This window comes from Myotis nattereri, assembly GCF_964212035.1.
Source record: "Myotis nattereri genome assembly, chromosome: Y".
In the NCBI taxonomy this organism is placed as follows: Eukaryota; Metazoa; Chordata; class Mammalia; order Chiroptera; family Vespertilionidae; genus Myotis; species Myotis nattereri.
This window is the reverse complement of record NC_138094.1, coordinates 7827893-7845366: the sequence shown is the minus strand read 5'-3', so window position 1 is coordinate 7845366 and position 17474 is coordinate 7827893. Positions and strand designations below refer to the sequence as shown.

Sequence of the window (17474 nt, the reverse complement as noted above, 5' to 3'; positions counted from 1 at the left end):
TCAGCTGCCACACCCCTCCTCTGGCCTCACCACAACCCACATTTTCACATTTAATTTTCTCAAGCCAGGTTGCTGAGCTGATCTGGTTCTTCTGAGAGGAAATGCCCTTTACCTCCACAGAGGAAGGGTTACAGAATCTCCTGCCTATACTCCCCGTCAGCTTGGGTTTAAGGGATCCACCCAGTTTCCTTCTTCACCACTAGCCTTATAAGTTCTCAAGTTGATGCAGTCAGTGTCTTTGAGTTTCCCCAATGTTCACCTTGTCCTGGTTAATTTCCTTTGTCCCATTCCAAACGTGCAGCCCCTCCCTTCTCCTGATCAATCCCTAGATGTGATTTTGGCCTGACCTCCTCTGGGGAAGACTTGCTCCTCAAAATCTGGAAGACCAACTGTCCCTCTGTTCCTCTTTGAATGGGTACGGGATTTGCAATTGTAGGTAACATCAAGTCTCAGGGGCTGTTTGGTACTCAATACAGTTGCATTGAAATTTTTTCGCTCTTCAGACGATACACTGTCTCCCTAAAGGTGTGTTAACGGGAACATTAGGGAATTTTGATGTGGCACCAACACCCACATCAAGTCTACTTCCAGGCTGGTTTCCTTTTCTTTTCCTTTCATGAATGGACCTAGGGTTCAGTTGGAGGTGGGGAGAGTTCAAAACCCCATCAGGATTAAATGCCTGGAGATCCAGGGCTAAGGTTTTGCTCTCAGGTGGAAGTAGCCATTTCAGCTAGACTTCAAAAGGAACGTGTGGTCAGACGGGGCATAATGCCTTCTGAGGAGGCCAAGGAGGGAACAGAATCTAGAGCGTGAGAGTCAATGTCCAGCTCTGAGCACAGGGCTCCCTGCACCATGCTGCTCTGGTGAGTCAGGAGCCTAAGGCGGTCCCCAACGACCTGCAGGCCAAGAACCCAGAGATTTGTCCTTTCTTCCATACAAATGAGCGGACTTTGCCTTTGCCTCTGGATGCAGGTTTGCCTTAATCTAAAATGTTTTGATTTCTGTTTTGGCGTTTGCCATTCATAGAGGTTCAAAGGGTAAGTTTTCGCTGTGTCTGAAAGTCAAGTATTGCTAAGGAACCTATTGTAGGCCAAAGTGGCAAAATCCTTTTTGTAGTTTTTAGCGGCTGGGCTGTCTGTGTGAAAACAGGTCTTAATGAAAGTCTTTCATAACAGCCAATTGATGTTTAGAAAGAGAGGAAGGGAGTGGGCGGAGAGAGAGAGAGAAACATTGATGTGAGAAACATCCATCAGCTGGCTCCTGCCCACCCCCTACGGGGGTTAGGAATGGAGCCCTCAAGTGACCTTTGGCGGGCAGGGGAGGATGCTCAACACACTGAGCAACACTGACCAGGGCTTGCAGCCTCTTATTGTGAGGAGCCTTAGTTGTGACATGTGAGCCATCTGTTGTCATGTATAAAGTGGGCATTCTAATATTCATAGAAGGGACACACAGTAAAATGTACATGTTGGAATTAATCGTTATTTTTCTCACCTCCAGCTCCCCCTTGCTTCAGAAAACGTTTGTGCTGCTTTTATATTCCTCATTTAAAATGTGTCAAAGGCCTCAATGGTATCCATTGTGTGGGTGTTCCTTAATCTTCCCCATCTATTTTATTTCCTGGAAATTAGCAAGAGGCAGTCCTGTGCCACAGGCTGCTCCCTACTCGAGGTGTTTTCAGTCCTTCAGTGATCCTCAGAAACTTTTTTTCTGGAAAGGGTGGAATCATCTCTCTGGTTCCCAGTACTCACTGCACAGCAGAATTCCAGCTAGCCAGTGGGTAGAAGTGGGAGGTGTCCAGTTGTCATCTCACCCCTCCTTGGTGCCTGGTTCTTGTCCTGCCAGTGGCAGAGGAGAGGCAGGGCTGAGTGGCTTTGAGACCCTAAGCAGAAAACGGGGTTGGGGTAATTAGGGGGGTGCTCCAGTTGTTGCTGGAGGAGTGCCTTTGGCCCTCAGCTGGTCCCTCTGAAGGGAGAAGGTCCGGGATTGCTCATGCTCAGCCTGATAAGATGCCTTGCTCCCGACTTACTCCCATGATCTCTTTCATAGCAGCTTCATGGGGATGAGCCTCCCAGCTCCACGCAGACTCCTGGAACTGGCATGTCAGAGCCTGCTGCGGGATGAAGCCTCAGCCATCGCTGCTCTGGAGTGGCTTCCTATGGAGCTCTTCCCACCTCTGTTCATGGCAGCCTTCGCTGGGAAGCACAGCAGAGTCCTGCAGGCCATGGTGCAGGCTTGGCCCTTCCCCTGCCTCCCTCTGGGGGCCCTGATGAACCATCGGCAGCCTTACCAGGATATCTTGCAGGCTGTGATGGAGGGACTCGATGCCCTGCTTGCCCAGGACACTCGACACAGGTATGGGGGATTCAGTAGCCTGGTAGCACCCTGGGGATCTGAGCAGTTACAGCTGGGATCCAGGAGTGTGCAGGGCCAAAGGGAGAACTGAGGCAGTCCTTGGAGCCACTGCTGGGGTCATTCTGGGAACAGGCTTCAGATACATAAGGCTGATGAAAATGCCGAGGTTGACCGAAGGGACACGAGCCCACTCCTTCCTGGTGGCACCTAAATGTACTAGGAATGGGGACCATGAAGGATCCCAGTCGCACCAGGAGCAGGTGATTCTGGGACATTGAGTCAAAAGTCCAGTCAGGTGTCTGGCCCAGCTGCCCAGATTCCTAGACTCATGGTCTTATTCCTTGTTATCATAATGCACCCCAGCATAACTCCTATTTTCTCCACAGGAGATGGAAACTGCAGGTGCTTAATTTACAGAAGAGAGTTCATCAGGGATTCTGGATCGTGTGGGCCGGAACCAGAGCCCATCTGTGCTCACTGCTGGAGCCTGAGGCCCTGCAGGCCATGAGGAAGAGGGGGAAAGTGCACAGATTAACGGCCAGGCCAAATCCACCCTTGGCCCCCCTGGAGCTGTTAGTAGACCTTTGCCTCAAGAAAGGTGTCCTTGATGAGTTCCTCAGCTACCTGATTAAGAAAATCAGCGAGAGGAGAGGTTTGCTGCACCTTTGCTGTAAGAAGCTGAAGGTTTTTGCGATGTCGAAGCAAAACACTAACATCCTGGATATGGTGCAGCTGGACTCTGTCCAGGATTTGGAGATAAACTGTACCTGGAAGCTGTCCACCCTGAGGAAGTTCGCTCCTTACCTGGGCCAGATGGGCAATCTGCGCCGGTTCCGTCTCTCCCATGTCTTCACGTCTTCTCACACCACCTTGGAGGAGGAGGAGCAGTGTGTTAGCCTGGTCACCTCTCAGTTCCTCAGCCTGCCCCACCTCCAGGAGCTCAATTTGGATGATGTCTCCATCCTCAGAGGCCGCCTGGACGAGATCCTCAGGTGAGCGGTGGCGAGCTTTCCCTGCCGACCAGAGCGAGTCCCTTTCCATTTCAGTGCACAGTGAATGGGCTCTCCTGTGTGCCGTCCCTCAGCAGTGCTAGAGTGCCTGAGCCAATAGACGGGCCACACAGTCAGTGTCTTGTTCACCGCTCTGTCACCTTGCATGTTGTGACATAACCTCCCAGACAAAGGTAGGACATATGCACTAGGACAGAGGCTACTAAAGGGACTCCTTGCTAGGAATTGGCGTAATGGAGGCTTTGGGCCAGGGGATGGTAGCTTTGGGCATCCTTGTAAGTGGTGTGGAAGGGAAGATGATGCAATAGAACCAAGTGAGGATTGCCATGACAAGGGGAAAGCCAATCAGAGGTGAGATTTCAGGGGTTAAGTTCCGCACTTAGAGATTTGGCCATGGCAGCCTTTCACTCCAAACCTGCCTCACTCACCTGTCTGCCAAGGGTTGCCATAGGCTCTCGCAAACAGAATGCGTGGTAAATGCAGGGTTCCAGAGGGAGTCATTACAAAATTGGATAGGTGGTTTGTAAACAGTGCAGTGATCAAAGTTCCTGGAGGGTGTCAGCTCTCGTTTGATGTTGCCTGACTGTGCCCAGGTTAGCCCTTTCTGCACAACTGCCAGAGGTCTCATTGGGCTAAGAGATGATGGTGACAGGGGTCTAGGCTGTGGCTGGAAGGAAGCCCGAGTTGCAGGCATTTCAAGAAATGTCTCCAATACTAAAATGCACTGGTTGCCTCCTGCTTCAGACCCTGGGTCAGGCTCCTTTCTGAGCTCCTCCCATCTTTACCTCCCACCTTTATGTTCACAACACTTGTATGTTTGGGCTGGGCTGTATGATGTACTCCACTTGACGGATGAGTAAATGGAGTGTGTGAGGTTTCATCCAGTTGAATCCATCACGGAGCAGTTAACAGATGAGGAAAGATTCCACTCAAATTTGCTCTGACTTGAATGTCACTTTTCACTGTGCAACATCCTGGGTTTGATCATCATCCGGAACACTCTAGGCTTTGGTGACATGGGCCTCTTTACCCTGAAGGCTTGCATCATCCTCACCTGCCTCTGCCCACGAGGTCCATCCCCCACATGTAACTGCTCTATGTCTCCCCAGGTGCCTGAGGACCCCCTTGGCGACCCTGTCCATCACTAACTGCCTGCTTTTCGAAAGAGACTTGAGACATCTCTCCCAGCAACTGAACGTCAGCCAGCTGAAAGGCCTGAGTTTCAGTGGGCTCAACCTGACCAATATCAGTTCTGGGTCACTCCGATTTCTGTTAGAGAGAGCCTCCCCCACTCTCCAGGACCTGGACTTGTATAAGTGTGGGATCATGGATGCCCACTTCCTGGACATCCTGCCAGCCCTGAGCCACTGCTCCCAGCTCACAACCCTAAGTTTCTGTGAAAACCCTATCTCCATGATCGTCCTGGAGGACCTGCTTCACCACATTGTTGGGCTGAGCAAGCTGAATTGCGTGATTTATGCGGCCCCCCTGGAGAGTTACGAGGAAAGGAGCGGCACCATCAACCTGGGCCGACTTGCCCAGATGCATGCCATGCTGAATCATATGTTGCAGGAGTTGGGGCGGCCCAGAATGATCTGGCTCTGCGCTTACACCTGTCCTCACTGTGGCTGTAGAACTTTCCTTGACCCAACTCCCATTCTGTGTTCCTGTTGCTTGAGTGTCCAGCTGGGTGCACATCTCATAGGCTTTACTCTGGGCACTTGAGCACTGAAACCCGGACATAAGTGTACCGTACAGGAACACAGCAGCCAGTTTCAGACAACTACTCAGGGTGGGGGGAAATGCTAACAGGGGACTCGATGGTTTCTTTGGGGAGATTTGTCCTAAGGAGTTAGAAATATGCACCTGAGTCTCTCGGGGAGCGACTGAGGTTTGGGTGGTAGATGCGGGGATTACCTTTGCTTGAATGGTTGTGAATAAATGTCAGTAATAAAGAGAACTGGATGTTAACCATCTGGTGTCCTCCATGACATGTTAACCCAACTCTCCCACCTGCAGTTACTGGCCAAGTAAGAAGGCATGAGCATCGTGATGCGCAGACACTAGACTGGTTGATGTTGGTTCTAGGAGATCACATCCCCATTTATCCTTCCTGGTTTGGTGGTACTTTCTGGTGCACCGGTACCTACTCACTCACCTCTGTGACTGTTCAGTGGGTCAGCGCACACAAGGTGCGTCCACAGGGACTGGAACAAGTGGCTTCCAGTGAGCACCACCGAGGTACAACTTCTCTGGGGCCATCACAGGTAACTAGTCCAGTCCCTGGACTAAAACTCCTCCCCACTGGGAGCCTCCATTGCTGGCCTGTGGCCGCTCCATGGTAGGGCTTCCCTGTGCACAAGTCAGGCCCCCAGTACTGAAAGGCACATCAGCCTGCCACAAGTCCAGGCCTGTCATTCCCCTGGATCCAGCCCCTTCTTGAATTCAAGTTCCTGTGGCCTGTAAACACATTTACATTCTTTTCAGAAAAATACTAAGCTGGCATAAACCTCTGCTTCGTTCTGTGTCCTGTCCTAAGAATATGACATCCTTTTGTAGAGGATGGTCTAATGTTTGAAGACTTTCCCCTCATGATCCTCCTTCCCATCAATCAAGGAGGTGGTAAAGCATCTCTGAGCCAGTGACAGACCCCGGTTCTGAAGAGTGGACAACCTCAAGCCAGTTCCTGGAGAGCACTTAAGTGGACACAGGTGAAGGTCACCCCGAGGAGATGGGGGTATCGAAGGTCACCCTGAGGGGCAATACTACCAAGTGAAATGGAGATGTCCTAGTGTGCTGTTGGATCCCACAGTCAATGGACAGTTAGCTGCTCAGCATGGAACAGGCTCCCTGCCCACCTGCCACCTCATTCTGGCCCTAGGCTGCCTCAGTTTGCTCACTGAGTGGCCTGCCAGAGGACCACCTAGGGAGAAGGCCACACATCCAGGCCCGGGGCAGGGCTCCATTTGCCTATATGTCTCCCAAAATGTGAGGAAGTCAGTCCTGGTTTTTCTCCTTCTAATACCTCTCATTCAGTGCCAGCCACTCATGTGCTTGCTGCTCTCTACTGGGTGTCAGCAGCTTCCTAGCTTGTCACATACAGCACCTAACCCTTCGTTCTCTTTTTATTGCCATTCCTTTCTTTTTCTTCTACCTTCCACTCTTCTAGCTTGGGCCCATCAGCATATGAGCACATTTTTCCATTTCTTAGTACATTTCTTATTGATTTCAGAGAGGAAGGGAGAGGGAGAGATGGATAAAATATCAATAATGAGACAAAATCATTGGTTGGCTTTCTCCTGCACATCCACCTAGAGATCCAGGCGTAAACTCCAGCCCTTGCTCCAACTGAGAATTGAATTATGTCCTCTTGGTTCATAGGCCTACTGAGCCACACCTGCCAGGCACAATCTGCTTCTTCTAGTGGGAAGAGAAAATGCCAAAGTCTCTGTAACCGTAGGTGAGCTCCCCACCCCCCATAAAAGGGGATAAGAGAACAAGGGTCAGAAAATGTATATCTCTTACAGCAAACGCTCTCTTTCTCTTCCTCTCTATTATTCTCTCTCCCTCTCCCTCCCCCTGTCCCTCTGTCTGACATGCATCTTTTCTCCCCATCCCCACCTTGACAGGGAGTAGTGTCCATGATGGGAATCAGAACCTCTGGCATTTGAGGAAAAGCATAAAAATTGGCAGGTTCTGAGGGAGGAAGGGCAAAGGCAAAACATCCTGTGGTCAGGGTGTTAATTCCTCCACACATAGAGATCGTGCCCATTACCTTGTGGGGAGATTCACCTGTGGGGCCAACTTATGTAAAGCTCTTGTCAGCATGTCCTCCACTGGAATTGCCCACTGTTATTAGCATTGATGGTATTTATTAACCACCAGATGCAAGATAAGGAAGAAAATAAAAGCCAGTGCACCCTGGCCAGTGTGTCTGGGCATTGTCCTGTGCACCAGAAAGTTCACTGATTTGATTTCTGGCCAGGGCACATGTCCAGGTTGCAGGTTAAGTCCCCAGGCATCCAACATTGTTTCCCTCTCACATGAATGCATGCTTCTGTGCCTGTCTCTCTCCATTCACCTCTCTCTAAAGAATCAATTTTAAAAACCCACCATATTAAGACAAAACAGAACTCATTGCTGCATATTGCCTCTAAAACCAAGTGTCCTGCACTTGACGCTTTTTTTGTTCTCGAACCACAACTGAGAAATACAGAAAAATTCTATATTGGAATCTGGACTTTTCCATGAAAATATTCAGAAAAGCATAGTATCAACGCAATGATGCTTAGAAACCTTAGATAAAGACTGCATCTATGAAGATGGGCAGAGAAGAGACCTGGATAGGAGGTGACTGCTGGTGCACAGAGATCATGTACATGAAGGCCCTGTGGGCAGAGTCTCTAGGGCATTAGAAAACAAGCACAAAGAGTAAGGCACACATAGTAGGTTCCTTACTACTAGAATGTACCCCAGAGTCCACCAATCTGCACAGCAGTCAGGTAGGCTGGATACAGGGCAGCTAGAGCACACGAATGTCAAAGGGAAGACTCTGAATAAAGAAGAGCCAAAGCCTGGCCTGCTTTGCTCAGTGGATGAGTTTTGACACTTGAACCAGGAGGTCAGTATTCAATTCCCAGACTGGGACATGTCCCCGTTTTGGGCTCTTAGCCCAGTAGGTGTCTTATAGGAAGCAGCCAATCAAGGATTCTCTCTCACCATTGATGGTTCTAACTCTTTCTCCCTTTCCCTTCCTCTGTGAAATCAATGGCAATAAATATGTCTAAAAGTATGTACATAGCTTAAGGTTTTGATACCCAGAACATCCATTTAGAAATACAAGAAGTAGCCTTTTGTCATGGTCAGGATTTTTATGCTGTTCCTTCTTCCCCTTTAATCTTCCTTTCTAGTCGACTTCCTCATGGGATTGTATATAAAGTGATCTATTTCATGATGCGAAGTTTTGTATTGTTTGTCTAGTATTTCTCTACACCATAGTACGTTATCAGTACAAACCTACAGTGGTAAAATTAAGCTGAGTAAATTTGGCATCCAAATGGCTTTATTAGGTATTTCACAAATCCAGCAGCATTCCAGCTGGCAATGTAAAAGGGGCTCACTGAGCAATACCGACCAGGGTTTGTCCCACTACCATCCCCAAGTCTAAAAGGCTAGACATTAAAGTCCTTCAACAGTTGAGGTTCCAGCTTCCAAAATTAATTTCCCATACAGTATTCCAGTAAAAATAACTTTAAGAAACCAAACATTTTGGGGGAGATTTTTAAAATTGAAGTTGGAAGGCTTGTTGATAACTATATACTCAACAGTCCAACAGGTGAGTTTTTAAAATTTTTCCCAGTTGGGACGTTTGTTGACATTCACTCATAAAAATACTGAGGCTTCAAGATAACTCGATGTGTGGAGAGCATATATTAAATGTCAAAAAGTTGAAGAGGAAGTGCATGAGCAGTTCTATAGAAAAATACATATCTCAATCGACGGGCACTTTTGTTTATTTAATTCAGAGGTATATTCAGGAAAGCTTGTTAAGTGGCAAATTCTGTTTCAGTCTTGTTACTCCCACTTCAGAAAGGTGCTGATGGCATTTCAATAAGCCAAAGGATGCTTACATTTAGATTTGTTCAAACATTTATATAATTCCATATGTAATTTTTCCTCCATACTTATACTATTCCTTTAAAGATTGAGGACCTACAAAACGCCACAGGAAGGAGGTGAACAATTCCTTTACAGCCTTGTTGGAGGTGCCTCAATTCTTTTTTCCAGTTAGGTTTTCCAAGAATATGTCATTTGATTACCTCCCCCCGACAACTGGAAACAGGGCAGCATGCCATGAAGAAGTAACACAATGCTTCATTTTGTATGCAGTTCACTTCAAAGACTTCATGCACTTGTGGCCAAAGACACCTTGGGAAATTTAGGGCCAAGAATTCACCTCACCATCCAAACACATTGCTTTTATGTGTTTGTAGTAAAATGAGACAAGAAATCCCATTTAGTGGAAAACTTTATTCTGAATATTTTAACAATACAGATATTCAATTCAAACATTAAATTATATAGTTATTAAAATCAACACTTATAAAACAACCTTGAAGAATTCAAACTTTGCATTCTATGCAGAAGTTTCACAAAGGGATCTAAAATTCTTGTTTCTTCCCCAAACCCACCATTTGCTTCTATTCATTCTTAAATAACAGAAGGCAATTTCTTTTCAAATAAATGCCTTCCATAACATAGCATTATTTTTAAGTTCAGTTTCTATTTCATCTGTCACAGGGACTTCCCTCCTGGCAGCCCTTTAGAATCTCAATAAGCTGAGCTACTGCACTGCATGATTCACACTCTCTTGCATAGATGGTGAATCCTATGATCACCACCAGCATCACACTCACGGCCTCTTAAAGAGGTGTCCCATCGGCTGTTGCAGTAATTGTTATGCACCCCCCCCCATCATACCCATCTCCTGTGAGGCTGTAATAATCATCCCAGAGACTCCTTCCACCATAAGTCAGAGGGGGCCCTCGGGTTGACGGTGCACCAACTGTGCATCCTGTAAAGTCAGTGACCAAATAACAATACTTTAACATCTTAACGAATAATTTTATGTCAGTATGACATGACCCTAGTAAAGTCTAAAATAGTTGGCAAACCTATGCTTTTATACACCTGCGATAAAAATATGTCAGTAAAGCTGAGGTAGACAAGGGAGCTTACAATTATTTAAAATACAGCTGAAGAATAATGTTTTGACTGAAATAATTGACTATGAATATATATGAAGGCACATTTTCTGAAAACAGGCTGGAATTCTGACCTTCGTATTATGCTTCATGCTGTCAAATGCTCTTTCTGAGTAAAAAAATTATACAAAACCCCCCTGGCTGTTGTGCCTAAGTGGGTCGCGCACCGGTCTCGGCATTGCAGGATCCCTGGTTTGATTCCAGGTTAAGGGCATGAGCCTGGTTTGCAGGGTCCATCCCTGGCCTGGTTGGGGATTATGCATGGGGAAACCAATCAAAGTATCTCTCTCACATTGATGTAGCTCTCTCTCAGCCCCACTCCCTCCGTCCACTCTCCCAAGTTTAGCAGAGATATATCGTCTGGTGAGAAACAACAAAAAAGGAAATGTTGCACTTCATTTCTTTCATAAGGAAAATAAATGAGTATGATCCTTCACTCCTGAAAGATTTGGACTGTTCCAAATGAGCTACTAAGAAAAGAATACAAGACTTCCAAGATAATACAAAACACATACTGCATATAGTACTCCCTGGGGCAAATAAATGTAAAATTCGAGTTAAACACAAGATGGCCTGTTAATTCCAATCCTGTCACTTACACGCAGTATATCTGGACACATACCACAGCTGTCATATGAACCTCTGTAAAAATAGGAAAATGCAAATGGACAGAAGGCTTCAAGAGTCATTTCTCCAAACACGATGCACAAACAGCTAACAAGCTCATGGAAAGAGGATCAAAATAATGGATAGTTAGGGAAACGCCAACCAAAACCTAAGTGAGATACCACTTTATTCCTAAGTAGGTCCCAGTGTTTGAAGAGGAAAATACCAGGGCTTGTTGGGAATTTAGAGCGACTGGAATCCTGTGCACAAGGAACAGAAAGGGGACAAGGCGTGGCTGCTGTGGAAAATAATGGAAACTCCTACAACAAACATTTAACACTGAATTGCACTATGACTCCGAAATTCCACTCTAAATTTTGCACCCACAATAACTGGAGACTTCTATGAAATACTAGTCCAAAATGCTCACATCAGTCCTCTGGTGGAAAGGACCCCAACGGTTGAAGTGGTAAACGAGCTGTGTGCACTCACTAGAGCAGCAAGGGAATATTTAACCAGCCATGAAAGTGGCGGTGAACTGAATACTGCCATATGGATGACCCTTGGACACATTTATGGTAATGGACACAAGCCAGGCACAAAATGTCCTATTCTGTATCATTCTGATACTATGATCTGTGGAAAACAGGTGAATCAATACAGACAGAACACTGGTTGGTTTTCATAGAAGCTGGACAGAGGAAGAGAATGGTAGCGACTGCTTTACCTGGAGAGCTTTTATGTATGAGTGATAAAGATGTTTTGGACCTACTCAGATACAGTTGTGACATAAGACTCTGAATATACTACATGCTACTTAGTTGGTCAATGCTAAATATTTAGTGTTATGATAGATGAACTTCACCTCAACAACAGACAGTGTATAGTATAGTTTAGGTGTCTTACGCTTTATTGCCCATTACCTATAACTAGTAGTGCAATCATCATCTCTTGGAGATATATGGTAATTTCTCCTGGAAGGGATTGTCTCTTTGCAAGGAACGCCTGCATAACTCCCTCTCCCACGTGACAGCATTCCTGTAAATGACAAATACTTACGTGAGGATATCACATTGGAGAGCAATGTTTTATGGGAAAACAATAATTCAAAACAACACTTTATTTCCTCTTTCCACAACAATGTTTAAATTTACTCTTAGACTCTATTTAGGCTCATGCTTGTTTGTGCTGTGATATGTTACTCTGGAATGTATTATCTTCTGACATCTTGTCCTCCCTGTACATCTTCCTTAATTTCTTAAATGACCATTGGTGGGAAAAACCTTTCCAATTCTGAACAAAGTGCAAGGAATTCCATGATGTCCACATACATATTTATCAGTGCCTACCTATAGCTTGACAAGCCTCTATCAACTTTTCTCCTTCTCTACTTTGCTCTCTTGCTCACAATCTCTTGTCGACATTACTAAAAACTTCCTAATTTTCCCGTTACACTCACTTCTTCATGCACGTTCCCCTAAGAACTAATAGTTATTTCGGTATACAAGTATTGAATTATTAGCATTTAGGTTAAAACACTTTCATTGCTCCTGGATGCCCACAATATAGAGGCAAGTTATGTCCATTTAATTTCAAAATTGACTGTCTCATTTACCTTAGAACTTTTATGCTACGCTTTCAACTACATTTTGGACTCAGGAAAAGCCACATGTGCTAGTTGTGCACTTACATCTATTCTAATACTGGCAAGATATCACCTGTGCATAGTAATATTTTATTGGGCCACTACATGCCAAATTCATTACACATACAATTTTCTAATTTATCACCAATTTAGCATGGCTCTCTCCTACTGCTGACTAGTTTAAATGTATAAAATTAGTTTTGGTAATGATGGCAATATAAATTTTACTGCCTTTAGCTGTATTACGAGCAGTTAACAGCTCATGTGAAGAGCCCCAGATCTCCTTCAAAATATGAGAAATATTACATTTCCCATAAATATTACCATGTTTCAGTACTAATTCTTATCCAAAATGTCCACAAATGAGCCTTTAATTTATGCGCTCACTAGCACACCCAAAATTTAAATGGATAGGCTGTTTGTGTATATTCAACTGCAGAGGCATATTGTTTTTAACTACACTGATTCCCTCAATGGTTTCAACTTTCCAACATAATTAATAGTGAGAGACTCTATGTTACACTTTAAGACATCTTTGTACTGATATGAATGAGTCACGTTTGCCTTATTTTTTCACAACTATGTGCACTCTGTGATTTAGCAACTGGCAATGCCTGACTCTTTCAAGTGTGCCTTTCCACCCTCATTTTTATTAAAAACAGACCTTATAAACCCACACATATCACTTTTCAGCCTGTTGACAAAATACTTATATTGTATTTATTAAGATGCGTTAATTTGGTTGTCATATTTCCTCAACAAGCATATGATTCTTGGAATCACAAAATATATCTTTATGGATATACCAGTGGCCCGGTGCATGAAATTTGTTCACAGGAGGGTGTGTCCCTCAACCTGGCCTGCACTGTCTCTAATCTGGGACCCCTTGTGGGATGTCTGACTGCCAGTTTATGAATTGAGCCAATCCAGAAGTCACATATCCCTCTTGAATCCAGCACCACTGCCTCCTAACAGCTCGCCTGCCTGCCTGCCTGCCTGCCTGCCTTCCTGATCTCCACTAACCACTCTGCCTACTGGCCTGCTCACCCCCAACTGTCCTCCCACCTCCCAACCACGCTGCCCTTCTCGCCCCCAGCTATCGAACAGGGAGAGACGGATGAATACTAAGGCATCCTCCTAAAGGGCCAACACACAAATTCCCTGTGCTCTGCCAAAGGGAGGGTGAAGTGCACTGGAGCTGTGAGGGAAGAAGCCAGGACTAGGGACTCAGCGGATACAGCTCAGAAGATAGACACCCATGACTCCTGGGAGGAGTCATTCCCTCATGCAGAGGAGGACATCTTTCCCACACAGACATTTGCCTGTCTGGGAATAGGACAGTTGACACACCCGATTGTAAAAATCTTTGCTCTGAGGCAACTTAAGAGATTAAGAATGACAATTGGTCTCCAGTAGAAGCCACTGCCCCACCATGTTGAAAAGAATCTATTGCCTGAGGATGACTGCGTACAGGGGCAATTCAAGTCAGAAGCCTACAAGTGTGTAGCCAGAGGTGGTCTCCTGAGGCTTTGAGTCTTTGCCTGACCTAATTAGTCAGAAACAGCATTTAACACTGTCCTGCATGACAGGCTGAGAGGTGTAGAGCAGCGGTTCTCAACCTGTGGGTCGAGACCCCTTTGGCGGTCGGACAACACTTTCACAGGGGTTGCCTAAGACCAATCTGCATATCAGATATTTACATTATGATTCATACCATTAGCAACATTACAGTTATGAAGTAGCAACGAAAATAATTTTATGATTGGGTCACAACATGAGGAAGTGTATTTAAAGGGCCAGAAGATTAAGAACCACTGATAGAGGATCTACATAACTCATCATCACAAACTCAAACAGAAAGCCAAAGTAGCAAACAAACAAAAAACACCAAAATGAAAGAACTAGAGAATTCTCAGAAGAGAAAAATGAAGTAGAGATAAGAAATTTATCTGAATCAGAGTTCAGAGCATTCATGGTAAAAATGCTCAATAGCATGAAAAAAAATATGGTAGCTATGAAAAAAGAAAAGTTCTAGATAAAAAATATGACATAACACTAGTAAAGAACACATTGGAAGAAATACACAGCATATTTGGGAAGCTGAGGATCAAATCAGTGAATTGTTAGTCAGAGAGAAAATATCACTCAATTAGGAAAACCAGACAAAAAAAAACCAATTAATAAACAAGAGGACAGGTTAAAGGAACTGTGAGACTACCGGAAATGTAACAATATTAGAGTAATGGGTGTGCCCAAAGAGGCAGAAAGGGAGAAAGGTATAGAGAAGGTGTTTGAAGAAACAATGGCAGAACACTTCCCTAACTTCTTAAAGGAAAATGTCACACAAGTGCAGGAACCACAGAGAACCACAAACAAGAAGAACTCAAACGGGCCCATTCCAGACGCATAATAATTAAAGTGCCAAAAATTAAAGAAAAAGAGATAATTGTCAAGTCAGCAAGAGAAAAGAAATGTGTTTCCTACAATAAAGTTCCAATGAGGGCTGACACCTGGTTTCTCATCAGAAACTCTACAGGCCAGAAGGGAATGACATGAAGTACTTAAGGTAATGGAATCAAGGATCTGAGACTAAGATTACTATATCCAATAAGGCCATCATTTAAAATAGATGTTTAAAGAAAGAGCTTCCCAGACAAAGAATGGCTCAAGAATACAACACCACAAAGCCAGAATTACAAGAAATCCTAAAGGGACTGCTGTAATGAGAAGAAGAAATGAGAGGGAAACCTAGGCATACAGAATTAAAATGGCAATAATTCAGTATCTATCAATAATAACCCTTAAAGTAAATGGACTATGCTCCAATCAAAAGGTGTAGGGTTGCAGAATGGATTCAAAAATATGACTGAACGATATGCTGTCAACAAGAGACCCACCTCAAAACAAAAGACTCACACAGAATGAGAGTGAATTTTGCATGCAAATGGAAAAGAAAAGAAAAGCTAGACTAGAAATAAACATATTGACAAAACAGACTGTAACATGAAGGCCATCACAGGGGACAACAATCCTAAACAACTCACTAGATCAGACAGACTTAATCGACATCTTCAGAACAGTTCACCCCAAAGATACAGAATATACATTCTACTTAAGTGTTCATGGGAGATTTTCAAAGATAGGCCACTTGAGACACAAGCAAAGTCTCTTCAAATTAAACAAGATGGAAGTCATATCAGGCATCTTCTCTGATTACAAAGGCATACTACTATATAATAAAGAGGTAATATGCAAATTATTCCTCACGCCCTGACAAGATGGCTGCCTATGACCTGGCTGTCAGGGGGTTTAGTGAGGGACAACCAAATGACTGAACAAGCAGGCTACATGGGGAGACCAGACTGGTGGGGGGGTTAATGAGCCATGACCAAACGATTGGACAGCAGGCTACATGGGGCGACCAGGCCAGTTGTGTCTTGGTGAGGGAAAACCAAACAACTGAACAGCAAGTTGTGTGGGGCAATCAGGCCTGCGGGTATATGAGGGGCAACCAGGCAGACAAGTGGGACGGTAGAATGAAACAAGCCCAGTAGGGGAGCAGTTGAAAGTGCCAAGGCCAGCGGGTGATGGGGCAGTAAGAGGTGACCAAACTGGCAAGGGGGAGAGTTAGGGGTGTCCAGTCTGGCAGGCATTTAGTTGGGGGCGATTAGGCCAGCAGTGTGTGTGTGTGTGTGGGGGGGCACTGAAAGGTGACTAGGCTGGTGAAGGAGCAGTTTTCAGCGACCAGGCTAGTAGGTAGGGGGGAGTTGGAGGTGACCTGGTTGACTTCAGGGCAGTTAGGGGAGACCAGGCCAGCTGGTGAGGCAGATAGGGGTGATTAGAGCAGCAAATAGAGGCAGTGAGGGTCAATCAGGCTGTAGGTGCGGGGCGGGGGGGGGGCAGTTAGAGGTGACCAGGCAGGCAGACAGGCACTTCAGCAGTTAGGAGCCAGCAGTCCCGGATTGGAGAGGGTATAAGCTGGTCTGAAGAAACACCACCACCCCTCATGGAAGAATTTTGTGCACCGGAACTCTAATATTAGATATAACCTACAATAAAAATTAACAAAAATTCAAATAATTGCAGGCTAAATAATACGTTATTAAACAATGTTTGTGTTATCAAAAACATCAAAAAAGAAATGAAAAACATCCTGGAAAGAAATGACAATGAAAACACAACAATTCAAATTGAATGGTATATACTAAAGCAGTTCTGAGAGAGAAGTTCATAGCATTACAGACACACACAAAAAAAAAAAAAACAAAAAACAAAAAAACAAAAAATAACTGGTAATAAATTATCTAACTCTACAACTTAAAGAATTAGAAAGAGAGCAACAAGAAAAGCCCAGACTGAGCAGAAGGAAGGAAATGGTAAAAATCACAGCAGAATTAAATAACATAGAAACCAAAAACAAAAACAAACAAGCAAACAAAAATCACTACAAAATATCAATAAAATCAAGAGCTGGTTCTTTGAAAGGATAAATGTGATTGATGAACTTCTTCCAGGCTCACCAGGAAGCACAGAGGACCCAAATCAACAATCATAAATGAAAGAGGCAAAATAACAACTGACCCCAAAGAAATAAAAAGGGTTGTAAAAATACTATTCCAACAAACTGGTCACCTAGAACAAGTGGATGTATTCCTAGAAAAGTACAACCTTCTGAAACTCAATGAAGAAGAATAAAAAAGTCTGAGTAGATGGATAAACAGAAGGTAATTGAAGCAGTCATTGAAAAACTTCCAGCAACCAAAGCCTTGGGCCAGACAGCTTCACAGGAGGTTTGACAAAACATTCAAACTAAAACCTTTCCTCCTCACATTATTCCAAAAAATTCAAGAGGAAGGAACAATTCCGAGCAATTTCTAGAAGCCAGCATTACCCTAATCCCAAAGCAGATGTAGATACTACAAAGAAAGAGAATTACAACCCAATGTATCTCTGATGAACATAGACTCTAAAATCCTCAACAAAATCCTAGCAAATCAGAACCAGCATTGCATCAGAAAGATCATACACCATGAGCACATGGATTTATTCTGGGCATGAAATGATGGTGCACCATGCTCAAATCAATACACATGA

General features: G+C 44.6%; 1 protein-coding gene across 1 annotated transcript in view; it reads left to right on the top strand.

The window, feature by feature from the left end:
• Window positions 1-2269: 2269 nt before the first annotated feature.
• Window positions 2270-17474, top strand: part of LOC308512314 (melanoma antigen preferentially expressed in tumors-like) — a gene marked incomplete at both ends in the record, with an annotated part of 79707 nt that continues 64502 nt past the window's right edge. Inside the window, 3 exons of the mRNA XM_081082097.1 lie at window positions 2270-2355; window positions 4475-4995; window positions 5385-5557. Coding sequence (XP_080938223.1) covers window positions 2270-2355; window positions 4475-4995; window positions 5385-5557 — 780 coding nt within the window. The remainder of the gene's footprint in view (window positions 2356-4474; window positions 4996-5384; window positions 5558-17474) is intronic.